This window comes from Episyrphus balteatus, chromosome 2 (assembly GCF_945859705.1).
Source record: "Episyrphus balteatus chromosome 2, idEpiBalt1.1, whole genome shotgun sequence".
NCBI lineage: Eukaryota > Metazoa > Arthropoda > Insecta > Diptera > Syrphidae > Episyrphus > Episyrphus balteatus.
The window spans coordinates 13374515-13388992 of NC_079135.1; the positions used below are offsets into that span (position 1 = coordinate 13374515).

General features: G+C 28.8%; 2 protein-coding genes across 10 annotated transcripts in view; one reads left to right on the forward strand and one right to left on the reverse strand.

Moving 5' to 3' along the window:
- Positions 1-677: 677 nt before the first annotated feature.
- Positions 678-6031, reverse strand: LOC129908167 (elongation of very long chain fatty acids protein 4-like). Its single transcript, XM_055984499.1, has 6 exons — positions 5881-6031; positions 5659-5821; positions 5431-5602; positions 5238-5365; positions 5098-5172; positions 678-692 (listed from the first exon to the last, which is right to left on the reverse strand). Exons 1-6 carry the CDS (start codon positions 5991-5993, stop codon positions 678-680), a joined length of 666 nt encoding a protein of 221 aa, XP_055840474.1. The 5' UTR covers positions 5994-6031.
- A 3573-nt stretch (positions 6032-9604) lies between these two features.
- The window catches only part of LOC129908277 (uncharacterized), a 28866-nt gene continuing 23992 nt past the window's right edge, over positions 9605-14478 (forward strand). For 3 of the 9 annotated variants that reach the window (XM_055984672.1, XM_055984666.1, XM_055984667.1), the window contains exons 1-4: positions 9605-9762; positions 13928-14010; positions 14134-14300; positions 14418-14476. In XM_055984672.1, coding sequence (XP_055840647.1) covers positions 9758-9762; positions 13928-14010; positions 14134-14300; positions 14418-14476 — 314 coding nt within the window. In that variant the 5' untranslated portion in view covers positions 9605-9757. Of the gene's footprint in view, positions 9763-9854; positions 10071-12049; positions 13293-13927; positions 14011-14133; positions 14301-14417; positions 14477-14478 lie in introns of those variants that run through there. The other 6 variants (XM_055984668.1, XM_055984670.1, XM_055984669.1 and 3 more) reach the window with 6 other exon arrangements.

Consider the following 14478-nt stretch of genomic DNA (forward strand, 5'->3'; position numbering starts at 1 on the left):
CTACTGAGTTACCAAAAAAACACAGCTATAGTTTTTTTTAAATTTAAGTTTTTCGTATTTTGTATATATGTATATTTTTATTTTATATTTATGCACATAATGTATTTATTTTCAAAATGTTTATTTTTGTTGTTTTTACAAAAAAAATGAAACAGTGTTAAATCAATATGTATATGAGTTTTTATGCAAAAACACGAAAACGGCTTAACTGATTTGGTTGATTCATTTTTTTTTTTTTTTTTTTTTTTTTTTTTATTGTTAAGAATTGTATTTTCGGGTCATTATCTTTAATATATCAAAGGTGTTAAAAAAGAGTTGAAATTACTGTAGAAAATTCTTAAAACTGTGTACAGATTTTTGGTGGAAAATAATTAGTTCATCAAACGTCATGATTACTTACGAAGACAAAAAAGGAAAACAAACTCCTAGAAATCTTGATCAGCTGAAAAATCGAGTGAAAAAGAGTCGAAAATATCTATTTCACAAAAACACTATCAAAACTTATCTTACTCGTGGACAATTCGAGACGACTTTAAGCCGTCAAATTTACTAGAGGAGGCAGTTGATTTTTCCGGTACACTCACGAGATGTCTCCTTAAAAACGAAGGGTTTTCCCAGTAAAATCAACGGATTTTTCTGGCAAATAGTTGATTACAACCTTAAAAAAAAGCTTTTCACTACGGTGATGTAATCTGCAATACAGAAAAAAAAATAAAAATAAGTGATTTTATTTTCTCCATTGAACAAAATGGGAACATTTCTATTAACACTTTCAAATGCTTCATATAAAAGTGCATTATACATTTATACAGTAAAGGTATACTCCAAATTTCCCATCAAAGACGTAAAAACTTAAGTATTTTCAGCATCAAGAATCAAATCCCAAACACGCATTTCTTAACTGTCTGGAATCCTACTTGTTTTTTACATTTTTTGTATCTATAAACGCGTATTACTTTACATTCATTCAAATAAACAACATTAAAACATTTCTTTTCAAATCAAAATGCCATTTTATTGTATTGAAATCCAATTTTTTTACAGCTCATGTAAACCAAAACCACTACCGCACTCAAGGATTACCTACTCCTGCTACAACAACCATAAAGGATCATCTTCAAGGTAGAATATGTGTGTAAATTTCAAATACCTAAACTTTGAAGCATATTCTTTTCATGGATAAAGAAAAAGATTCCCAAAAAAAATATTCCTTGTCTCTTATTCGTGTAGGTATGAACATACACCTACTTACGATACTTCATGTCATATCCTTTGCATGTTAAAAAGCGAAATCAATTCCATGTCCTAATAATGCCATCACTATACTTTTTTGCTCTTCTCTTACCGACTTCAAGTTTTAACTTTCAGAAGCTAAAAACATTCGATGATGGGAAGTTAGGATAGGGAGTTCCTTTTTTTTACCTTTTACTGCAATGCTTTAGTGCACACAGGAATGGGAAGCCGAAGCATATCACCTTACCAACAAATGTGGCTGTGGCGACAGCAGGAGACATCAGACATCATCATGAGGATTTTACATTAAATTTCTTCACATATACTTTTAGCTTAGCTCTCGAACATTCAATGCTTTGGGGAATTTCAATGTTAAATAGGACTTTGCAGAGATGATTTTGGATATGCGGGTTTATTTTTGAAAAAAAAAAGGAAAAACAAACAAACCTAACAAAAAAATGTCTATGTGTGATGACCTTGAACTTTTATTAAATTAAATATTTATCATATTAAATCACATACAGAGAAACTGCTTTTGGTTAGTTTTCACACAGGAAAATTACAACTTGAGGACATTTAAATCATATCTAGATTAATTTTAATTTGGTTGCAGCAATTTTTTTTTTTCTGTTTTGCACTTATAGTTCAAAAAGGTAAAAGTTTGATAGTTTGTATCCGATTAATGCATTATTTCAGCAAGGAGAAAATACATCTACTAAATGTCATAAAAATGTGAGAGAAAAATCTTATCCCATAGCTATCAATTTGAAGTATGTTTATGAGTCTGCAGCATGAAAGTGGGAAATTACAGCTCCGAATTATTTAAAAAATAAGACCTTTAAGTCTAACTCCAGAAAATTTAACCGTTTTTTATTCATTAACTCATTAATTATGTATAAAGTTCTATATAAATTTATAAAAAAATATTACGCATACACCACAGTGAACCAAATTTACCCACAAATATAAAGTTGACAATTTTTTCTATTTTTTTCATTAACTTTCTGAAATCGTATCAAAGTAATCAATAAATGCTTGGTAGAGTCATTTGGGGTAAGATCTTAGTGCAGTGCTTATTTCTCGAGTTGTGTCCAAAAAAAAATTAAAACGAAAAATGAGGAAACCAGCGCTTAGTAAGACGTCAATAAGTGATGACCTTCGCGATTGTGTGCTCAGCTCCATTTTGTTTTAACCCTTTCGAACCCAAGCTATGAAAATCAATATTTAAAAATGTTTTTTCGGTATTATCGGGTCAAAAACATCACAACTAAGAAATATGAATAACATAAAGTTATTTTCCAAAATAAAAAATGGCAAAACAAATGTGTTTTTTTTTTCATGTTACATGCAAGTAACATGCACTGCCTATGACCAGCAGAAAAGGTCGGAGAACTGAGAAAATAACTTTTTTTGAAACTATAATGTATGTTACTTCTTCTAAGCAAAAAAACAAAACACTTTCTGCATTAACATTTTTTATATCTTTTTTTCAAAATTATGACCATATATAAAAATTTTTTTTTTTGCAAAAAAAAAATGTGAATTTCAGTCCCTTTCTCGATAAAAAATTAAAGGTATGATATTTGACTAACTCTTTGTAATAATTCTGTAACTAGGTATTATTATCTTTCAATTAAGCCATCGTAACCTAAAAAATTGTTTAATTTAATATTTTTTACGAATTTTTAAAAAAATGTTACATGAGAGTAACGGTCAGAAACATTTGAAACTTGAATTTTGAAAAACAAAGGCTGTTATTCATGAATTCCAAAAAAGAAGGGCCGTAATCTTCTAATTTAATTCGAAATATTTTTTTGTTTGTTTTGTTCTATAAATAAAGTTTAAGTTTTTGTATTTGAACTTAATTTGTTTTTTCATTAACATTTTCATTCATTTTAGTAAAAACTTGAAAGTTTTGAAATAAAGTTTTGTTTAGCTAAGTATAACATTAGGTTTTAAGACATTTAGTTGCCATAAACGGTCAAGATTCCTATTAAAATTATGTGCGCGCTCTTACCCAAGATTTTGCGCGATCTTACGCTGACTTTGGGGCAAGAGTGCGCACTTCGACTTCATTTGGTTTTTGTTTTTAATCATATGAAATATTTAAACCAAAAAACTTTTTTTCTGTGTTTTCATGTTCCCAAAGTATAGGTTTATCAAATCTACAAAACATTATGCTGATATCTCTTACAGAATCTTCACAATTTCGCCTTAAAGTGAAAAGTGCGCGCACTAACCCCAACTGAATCTAAAAGTCCTAAGGTTTTGAGTGACTCAAACTGTGAAAATAAATATTTTATTTATAAGATCCTGTCGAAAATTGATTTGGTATTCATATTTTTTATGAAAATTCTCTTTAAACATGGTAATTAACAGTTTTCAATGGTTCCTTAGATAGCTATTTGAATTTTTTTTTAGAACCAAAACTAACAGTACTACCCGTCATTTAACAAAAATATTAAAGTTTGTGTGCAAAAATGGCTCTTCCTAATTTGATTAAAATTGCTGTGTGTACTCAAGCAAATAAGACGATACATTGGTCATGAAACAAATTTTCGGAACTTTATTATTGGTTGAACCGTTTTTTTGATTTCGTAATTTCTCGTTAGCAATTTATTAATATACGAGTATTATATTATTTTGAATTTTATTTAATCGAATTTTAATTTCATTATGTTGAAATTCGGTTAGTTTAAAGTTTAAATGTCTTTTTTAAGACTTAAATTTAAGAATTTTGAAATATTTGCAAAACAAAAAGATACTCCACATCAGAAGATAAGAAAAATTTTAAGAAACATCTTATAATTTATTAATTTTAAAATATTAATCCTGAAGAAGGGTGTAACCACGCCCGAAACGTCGACGATATATTAAATAATAGCGCCGAGTCAACGGAAGACGAAAAAAAGTTCATCATATATATTGAGAAAAGAAAGTTGTAAAAATATTAATGAAATTATGATTTTTAAAAACAAACATTACAAAGGTAAGTACCATGAAAGCATTTGAGTTTGTTTGAGTTCTTTAATATGAAAAAAAAATATATAACGCATACGCCACAGTGAACCTAATTTACATTATAACGTATAATTGGAATACTCATTTTTTTTCTGGTGTGTACGAATATAAAAGTTGCTTTAAAATTAGTTTAATTTTTTTTTTAACAATTTTTCACTAAAAAATGTCTGAAAAATTGGTACTTGTTTTGGATGGTTTTTAAATTGAAATATTTAAATATTACTAAGCCCTGATTTTTAAATCAGAAGAATGAATGTCAACATAAAAAAAATTTTATTCGTAGGAATAAGCCTTTATCTGGCTATTGAAAAATCGGCCCTTAATATTTTTAAAAATATTTCTTATGAATTTCCTCAGCTTTTCACTGTGAAAGGTCTCAAATGTTTTTTTATATGATTTTATTTGTTCAAGTTTTATAAATAAATATAATGCAAAAAGTTATTCTGGATCAATTCATGATACAAATTTGAGAAGAATGTATCTTTTTCGGTACTTTTAGGTGCAATGGTTATTTTTTTAAATAAAATAATGTGAAATCTATTTAATTGAACAATTTTGAAAGTGGAATAATTTTATTTTTCGCAAATTTAATAATTATAAAAAAAAAATTATAATTTAATGGTACAAAATTACCTATCAAAATTAAGACGATTTGAGCTTATTTATTGCTCCAACACATATTTTATTTAATAAACTGAAGATATGAACATCAAAATTAATTGAAATTATTGTAAAATATTTTTATTCTAATCATACTTTAATTTTCTTATTACTTGAATAACTATAAAAATAAAATCTACCAAATAAAAATATAAATGAACACATATAAAGAATATTTGTTACATCAATCCAGGCAGGATGATTGCAGCCTCTTATCAATGATTGCAAAGACCAAAATAAAGATATAACAAATTGTATCTAAAATTAATTTCACAAGTTAACTTATAACTATCAATACTTGTTTTTGTTATTAATATACATACCAATTGTAATACAGTTAAATATCTTTTCCACCATAACATCTTTTTGACACTTGGCCCAATAGCACTTAGCCCATAATAGAAATACATAACCACGTGAACAAAACAATTGAGCATAGGTAAGCGCACAGCTAAAAATAACACTCATTAATATGTCAATCTTTTAGCTCTTGAGTATATTGCTACTCAAACTCACCTGCTCCACTTGGATACCATTTGATTGACGACCAACAAATTGGAAACATTGTGCTATGATGATAGACATGCAGTAAGCTCAATTGATCAGTTTTCTTTCGCAAAATGAAAAACAACGTATCAGTGAATTCCAAGGCTTTTGAAATGTAAAACCACCACATTGCATTCATGACCTTAAAATTAATAACATTAAAAAAGTTGTTAAAATCACAGTCAATCAAAAAGTTACCCTTATTTCTTCAGGATGGAATTCGAGGTCACTTCGATGGCAAAGATACTTATAATTAAGTCTTGAACTTCCAACCAAGAGATCTTTCAGTATTAAGAAGTTTACAAGCATCATTATAAAGTTGTATGCAATTAGAACTCCTTTCAAATTAAATGGTTTTTTCCTGAGATAAAAAAAAACTCGTATATGTATTTTTGTTTCTAAGTTTATGAACTTTTTTACTTTTTCATAAGCCTTGGGCCCAACCACACCATCAAGAGATAAAGTGAAACGACAAGAGCGACATCTTTTGGCGAATCAACAAGAAACCATCCTTTAGTCCGTTTATCTGACATTCTCTCATAGCTAGTCCAAGAGGAATCCTCTTTTAAACTTGCTACTGTTACCATTTTATTGATTTTATAATTCTTTAATATAAATTTCTTTTAGTTCTAATCACAGTCACAGTTTTTATGATACTATCATTAAAATTCGATGTTAAAGTCAATATTCAAATGAGATGCATTGATGCAGATCAATATAATTAAATATTTTATGACGAGTATGTGACAATCTAAAAAAAAAAGTCTTTATTACTGTATTTAAGGTTTAAGTCATTAGAGCGGTAAAGAAGTCCAATGTGACATAATACTGTTAAACTTACTTTAAATAGTAATATAGTAGTAATTAGAGGTTTGGCCTTGCTCTTTTAATTTTGATCGAAGATACGAAACAGAAATATTAGTAGACACTTTGAATCAGTATAATACTTTTATATTAAGTTGACTTCAGGTGATTTACATTTTGTTTAAGTGACTGTTTAGCATTTCTTTCAAATCCATATCCAGCATCTTTCTACCTTAGTCCAAAAAAGAAATCAAGTATTCAAAATTAGGAAATTTTGGTTTTTGGTGTTGATGAATTGCTACAAAATGGAATATACCGCTAAAAAAAAAAAAATTTGTTTTCAAAAAAATACCCGATGGTATTTTTTTCGTTATAACATATTCGCTGTTGACTTTGGAGATTTCAAAATTTCTCGTTTCGCTTCAGCTGCGTACTAGGCTTTAGAAATAAAATGCACGACTGGGTCAAACGTTAATTGCTCTTATGGTAAAAGCTGTTTAGAATATTAAATTTTTTATACCATTCATAATTTTAATATAATTTATCTTAAAAGAAATTTTAAAAAAGAATTAAAAGTGTTCGTTGAATCGGTTAAGTCGTTAAAAGCAAAGTCCAGAAACCAAGAAAATGGTTCTATGGAATGTTCATTTCATTGAAAGCATCCTAACTGTTGTTTACTTTATTTTAATTTTTACAAAGCTAGGTACCCATGGTTTTTAGCTTTTTATTTACGTCATTTTATTTATTTTATTTACATTATATCGTTCGTTTCTTTGAGTTCTTAAATGTTGAAGTTTGCGTAGTTTTTCAATTTTTTAAATCTCATCTAACCTGAGTTGATCTTGAAAATAAGACACATGAGATTTTTTTTAGTTTTTTTGAGGCATGTTATTATAGAAAAAATAAATTATAGGATGTTTTTTAAATGAAAAACCTTAAATTTCCCCCCTCTCTCAAAAAATCCAAACTTTTTCTTAGATAATGTTTTTTTTTTTTTTTCAATGCAAGCAAAATTTGGTTTCAGTAAACTGTAGCATAACTACTTTGAAAGGGTTTTCGGTAAGTTTGATATTACAGGTTATCAGATGAAAAAGAGGCTTACACAATACCTACATAGTTCTTCACCATAAGGGCACACGGGGCCTGTGCCCAGGACCCCATTTCAATTTTCCAAAAAATAAGACAGTAAACAAGAATTAATAAAAAACAACGAATTCTTTCCATTATCTTTTTCCATAGGTAAATATAATTTCGTTTTAAGTTTTCAAAACTGTCCAATTTGGTTCAATGGAAAACACCATAGCGTAACGGGTACAATGATTGGTACCCCCAAACATTTTTACTTGCGATATAGGTACTATAATATCAAGTTATACATTCTTACAAAAAAAAAACAGTTGAGATAACATTTTTCCATGACATTACGATGATAGAGAATGCCAAAAAAGTGGGTCCCGGAAGTCCGTCTTTCTGTCTGTAAACGAAGCTACAGCCTATACGGATCGACCGATTGATGTCAAACTTGGTATGTAGCATTATTTGACGACTCTCCAGAGGGATTTTTCGAATTAATTTTTTTGGACCAAAAATAACGGTACCTGTCATATAACGATTTTAGTAAAATTAAAATATCTCAAAAACGGCTCCAACGATTTTGTTAAAAAAATTCAAATAAAAGTTTTAAAAGAAGGTCTATCTTTTAATAAAAAATTTTATTTTGAAAATCATTTATTAACGGTACCTGTCATAGAACCGTTTTTATTTTTAAATTCGATTTGCTCCGAAACTACTTATTCGATTTTAACGAAACTTTTTGTAAGAAAGCATTTATATAATTTTAATATAAGCCAAAGATAAGATTTTGAAAAAATTAATTTTTGGATTTAAAAAAAAAATTTAAATTTTTTTTTTGAAAAATCAAATTTTCGAAAACGGGACATTGAATTTTTTTGAAATTTTGTTTTTAAATGTTGATCAGTGATTTCTACAAAATGGCATACCAATTTTTTTTTTAACTTTTTTTCCAAAAAATTATTTATAAAAAAATAGTTTTTTAAAAAACGGCTATAACGATTTTGAATTTTTTTTTTTTAAATGCACCTTAATATATCAAATGACACTGCATACTTATTTTGGAGGGCAATTTGATTTCAGATTTTATTTTATTTTTTTAAAAAACGAATTTTATGTTTTTTTTTTATTTTATTATTTTTTTTTTTTTATATAGGTACCTACATTTACCAAACTTCTATAGCCTTAAAAATTAAAGGAACTTGCACCCTAAGAGCAAGTTCGTGCGACCCAGTCGTGCAAATTTTATTTCACTTTGAATTGCGAGTTACTCTCGTATTTAAAGATTGACACATACAATTCATTAAATAACTCTAAAAAAATGATTTCCAAAAAAAAAATTAACTTTTTTTAAAAATTCAAAAATATTTTTTTTTAAGTTTTCTTTATTTTAATATCAATATAAACCTTTTATTACAAAATTTTCATTGAAATCGGTTGTGTCGTTTACATTAAGAATTTGGTTCTATGGCAAGTAAGTACTGTTACTAACGGACCAAAAAATATTTTTCTTATTTCAAAAGTGCGGCCTTATTTGCAGCAATAGGTACATGTTTTTTATTCAAAGCAAGCACTTTGAAATTTTTGCTTATTTTGTACGTTTCGATCTCGCAGTTTGACCTTGAAAATGATGACTTACGGATAATGATATTTGTCTAGACTTTTGAGCTGAGTTAAACGAAGACATTGAATAACACCAAATTTCTATTAGTATTCATTCCGAGTTTGAACCCTTGTTTGATTGTATTTTTTAATATTTAGTATTTATTGATCAAATATTGGAACTTAATATTAAGATTATACATCTTTTAGATCAAAACAAAATTTAAAAAAATAAATACATACCTACATTATGTACTTTGTATTGTCAATTTTACCTTTTCATATTAACTAATAAATCCATATTTTCTGTTCTTTCCTTCAATTCTAGAAAATTCTCAAACCAAATATAAAATTATAATTTTTTTAATAGTATAGGTAGATCTATTTTTTTGGCTTCCAGTGTAGATTGCCAAGTACTTTTGTTTTGCATTCAGTGCCTTCTTTTCTATAGAGAATTTGAAATTCAAAGCACTCAAAAGTGTTTAACCGTTAAATAACTATCAGATAATATCGTTAAAAGTTAATAAATAACATGCTACATAATTTCTTGTAAGATTCAACTGTATACTGTTTTGTACTTTAGTTGAAATTTAAAAAAAAATCATAGCCAAATTATTCAAACATAAAAAATATAATAAATGTTTTTTTTTTTTAATTTCCTATTTCAATCTCGCATTACCTATATCAAAAACAACATCAGAGAAAAGTTGATTTCAAAAAAATATTTGTTTAAAATTTATTACGGTTTACGGGTAAATAAAAATACAAATACCATTTCAATTATTTAATTAATCCATAAAATAACCAATTGGTTTTAAAAATGGGGTAAGTTAATAAATAAAATATTATTAAATCATATTAAATCATGTTGAATGCTTTCATTGAAAAATATTCCGTCCCAAAATAAATGTCCCAAGTGTTTCCATTCCATTGGTGTACATGCACCACCACCAAATGTCAAATCAGCTGACTTGTGCAGTATCGAAATCACATACTAACCACACACGGAAAGAACGTCATAGTCGAAGGAAATAAAAAGAGTTCCGTTGTGTTGAAAAAAAGTGAATATTTGTTGTTTTTTTTAACTAAAATTAAGTAAATTTTCTGCATAAAAGGTATAATAAACATTCGAGGTAAATAAATTTGTTATTTTTAGATAAAAATTTGCATTAAGTGAACACATAATATCCAATTAACCCATATTCCAATTATTTCGCAACAAAAAAAGAAAAGATTTCATTCTCGTTGATTCCTTCTTGTTGGTTCCATTCGTTCCGAATTTTATATATTTCTATTTCCATAGCAGACCCATTAAGTAGGGGAATTTTTGTTGCTAAAGCACTGCCAGATATTCTTTTTTCATAAATAATTTATTATATTATAAAGGCCTCATGGCGCTTTTCTACTTCTTTCCCATTGGTAAATCTGCACTAAGGAAAAGATAAAAAAGAATTTTTCCAACGCTAATTACAACCAAAAAAGATAGTTTTCAGTCCAAAAAAAGTTTTTTTTATCATTTCCCAGCCCAACTGACTGAAGTTGAAAGTTCTCAATGGGATCTTGTTCTGTAACTAAAAATCTATTTTATTAAAAAAAAAAATGAAATTTAAATCAAAATCATAATTTCTAATTAATGTTATCTTCTTCGTTGGCTACAGTTTGTATTTTGATTTAACTTTTTCTTTTTTGTCGACGTTTCATATTTTCTAAGTTCATAAATTCTGAATTGAAAAGAAACTCCAGTTTTTAACTGACTTCAAAAAAAAGGAGGTTCCCAATTCGACTGTATTTTCTTTTAACGTTTGTCGCCTCATAATGTGCACCTTCGTTTTTTTTTTCTTATTGAATCTATTACTGACATTTTGTGAGAGGTGATTGTACTTCCTATATTTTCTCTAAACTATAGAGATTATGGTCCCTATTATGAATCGAAAATCGCTAGAAATATTTGGCGAATCACAGTTATTTTGCCTATATTAAGCCAATTGTAGTTTTAGAAATTATGTTGACACATTGTTTTTTTTTTAATTTTGGCTGCATTACGTTTCAAAAGTCGAAGTTTTCTAATCGTAATACCACGACATGAGTGTTTGCGAAATCGTTCAACTCGCGAGTCATAATAGGGCCCTATTATCCCATTAAAAGATGACTCTTGAAACTAAGTCTTTTATGCGAGTTTTGTGCTTGTAAGAAAATCGCGAATTAAATTATTGAGTAGAATTAGATTTTCATTTATTTTTTCGTTGATTAATCAATGGATTCTTATTTGAAACATAATATTCTAGTATGTTAAGTTTTTCAAAGTTGAATATTAAATTGTTTTATGTTTAAACTGTCGGGTAACTTGGGTTGCACCGTTTTTTTTTTTTTTCAATGTTCCAATAATGTTACTTGTTTTCTTCTATTTACTTTATAATAACCATACAAAAATAGATGCTTCTTATTTCTTACTCAGGTCACAAGAGGGAATACTTATCTCTATAATGCACTGGGGAGTGTGTTGATACAATCTTTCGAATTATTTTTCAATTCTTTTAGATATCTCCGGCATTCAGGATAAATCTTAGTATGCAGACACTTATAAGATAGAAACAGAATTCTTTAGATACAGTAAACAGAATTGGTTAAAACTTGTCTCAAATATTAAAGATATTTCCTTGTAAATGATTTCATCTTTGAAATAATTTGCTTCAGTTAAGTCTCGCAATCGAAACTTCTCTGTGACATCTGGGGCCCGACTATGCAATTCGATTTTTGTGTTCGAATTCGTAAAATATGGATCTCTGAAATTCTATAAAAAAAAAAAAAAAATGAAAATTATACAGCTCCAGTCATGTCATGTCAAATCTTTTATTGGGTTTTATTGGGAAGATTTAGATTAGTATTACTTATTGAAGATACGCAGTTTGACTAGGAAATACAATTGAAATTAACTTTCGAACAAATGCGAAAGTAGCAAAAAGTTACATATTAGGGAGTCTGAGCTTCTTCAATAAATGAATCTCGGACAGAAATTTCTGAAATTTCTCGAATAAATTTGTAAAGTGTTACTTCTTTGATTGTCCAGCTTATTCCACTTAGGAAACTACTAATTGCGCATTTCGCAATTCGTACAGTGGCATTAGTTTAGTCAGTCGATTTTCCGGTTGTGACCTTGAGACAGAATCCTTGCTAAGTAATCTGCATGAAGCTTAAGAATGCAAGCGTACATTTTAGAAAGGTCCGTTTTATTGTAATTCATTGTTTGATTGATGTACTAATATCGACTTGCTACTTGTTCTGTTATTCAGAGAATATCTTGAAAACACCATAACTTTGGACTTATCCTTGTTAATTTCAAGTCTCCATTCAACACAGTTCGAAAGAAGTCAGTTAGTCATGAGTTCCAAGTTATATGGAGTTTCTGAGAGAACCACCAAATCGTTGGCGTACAAGAGATAATTGTCTTGTAACTTTACCACTAGCGATAAACGTTTTTCAACGTCTCTAAAATCCATTTTCTTCCATAAATAAAGCAAAATTGAGTTTTTTGTTTATTTGTTCTCAATTTTCTTGGAAGGGAGAAAATAAACTCAAGAGTCAGGACTTTTGATTTGAAACGAGCTGTAAGAAATTATGATCTGGAAGGAAATTTCTTTTATTTTGATCAAATTCAATGGATGAAGGTCATTCAAATGTTTTATCGCCAGTGATAAAAGTAACAAAACATGGGCATTGGTTTTCGAAATTTAACAAAAATAAAAATAATAAAACTTGCATCAGTCTGGCAATTCCCTAACTATTACCCCTCTCAAATGAACTGTCAAAATTGTGTCCCAAAACCAGAGATACTTTTGAGGAAAAGAAAAATTCTTCCAATTGGGAAAACGGAACGAAAACACACGAACCAAAGAGACGATATGAAAGATTGATTTTTCTTCTTCCATGGGCTACAAAAAAATTTTCCTTCGAATCGTTCGTGTGTACGTCCAACAAAAAACTTAAAGTTGTGCGTGGTGCGTGATTGTTGGAAAAAATTCCTTTTTTTTAATAAATATTACCAAAAAATCCAAACCAAACTAACAAATAAAACATTCACTTTATTCCAAAAGAAAATATCAACAAAATAAAAAAAAACTCTGTAATGTCGCAAAAACACTAGAAAACACACAGAAGAAAAAAAAAAACACGAAAGAAAAAAAAATGGTGTGATAAAAAAATGGAGAAGAAAATTACCTAAAAATTTGAGAATTTTTTTTTCTAAAAAAAACTTTGTGTTTTTTGAAAATATAAAAAAATTTTAGAAAAACCAAAAAAATTGAAAAAATTCTGTACAAGGAAATTTTTTTTCAATTCAGAGAAAAAAAAATCCCGAGGTAAATTCCTGTGTGTTGAAAAAAAAAATACCAGAAACGAAAAAAATCAGAACCAGAAAAGAAAAGTGGAACGTATCCTCTCTCCCGTCTCCCCCTTTGCGAAAATCCGCTCTTCTCTTTCCACACCAACCAACCAAAACCATTATCATCATCATCTTTCATCCCCCACTAAAGCACCTAACTCTCTTGCTGCCCTCAAAAAAAGCTTAAGCAGCAGCAAGCTAAAATGCGTGTATGTGTGTTTTTTGTTGCTGCTGCTGCTGCTGCTTATCCCTAATTAGAAAAGAAAAATAGGAAAAATTTTCTAAATCACATTTAAAATAATTTTTTTTTATTATTTTGTATTTTTTTCTAATTTGTTTCTTTTTTGTTATTCTTTTTTTTCTGCTACCTCTCTTCTCTCTGTGAATTCGTTGATGACCCCTTTCGCTTGCTGTGATGTGACATCGTCGTCGTTTTTGTCGTCTTCGTCGGTATTTTTTCTCATCATCGCGACTTTGACTATGTTTTTTCCCTGCTGCTTTGCTTACTTGCGGATAAATGAATTAATTTGGTCTGCGCTGGTTTGATTTCAATACGATGACAACAAAAACAACGACAACCGACAAAACTATGTACTAAAATTCTAAATTTAGGGCAGAATCTGTTGTTGTTTTTGAAATGAAAAAGACTTCACCAAGTGACATTGCAAAAATGGATTCACTTAAAATTCCAAAAGGTACGTCTTTGTCATCCTAAAAAAAACTGTCTTCTCCGAAAGATTCCAAACGTTTTTTTTTTTTTGTTTTTCTCTTTCAAAAATAAATACAAAATCAAAACACTATAAAAAACGAAAAACCAGGAGGCTCAAGTAAACCACCGTCAGGTAGTGTCCCAATCACAGTACGATTTAATGCTGGCGAGGAGAGCCTCGATGACATATTTCAATCGTTTCACAACAGCGCCAGTGGCGGTGGTGGAGGAGGTGGGGCTGGGGATTCCCTATCAAGCAGTCCCCAACAACAGAATGTAAGTGTTCTAGAGTTTGCTCAGTTTTCCAAACACGCAAAAAAAAAAAAATATCAATCTCAATTTTTGAATCTCATTGCCACTCACTCACAATTCTCTACATTTTCTTCTCTGCAGCCAGATGAAGTGAACTCACGAAACAACTTCCTCCAAGGAAATTTCTTCAACCGCAAAAGGT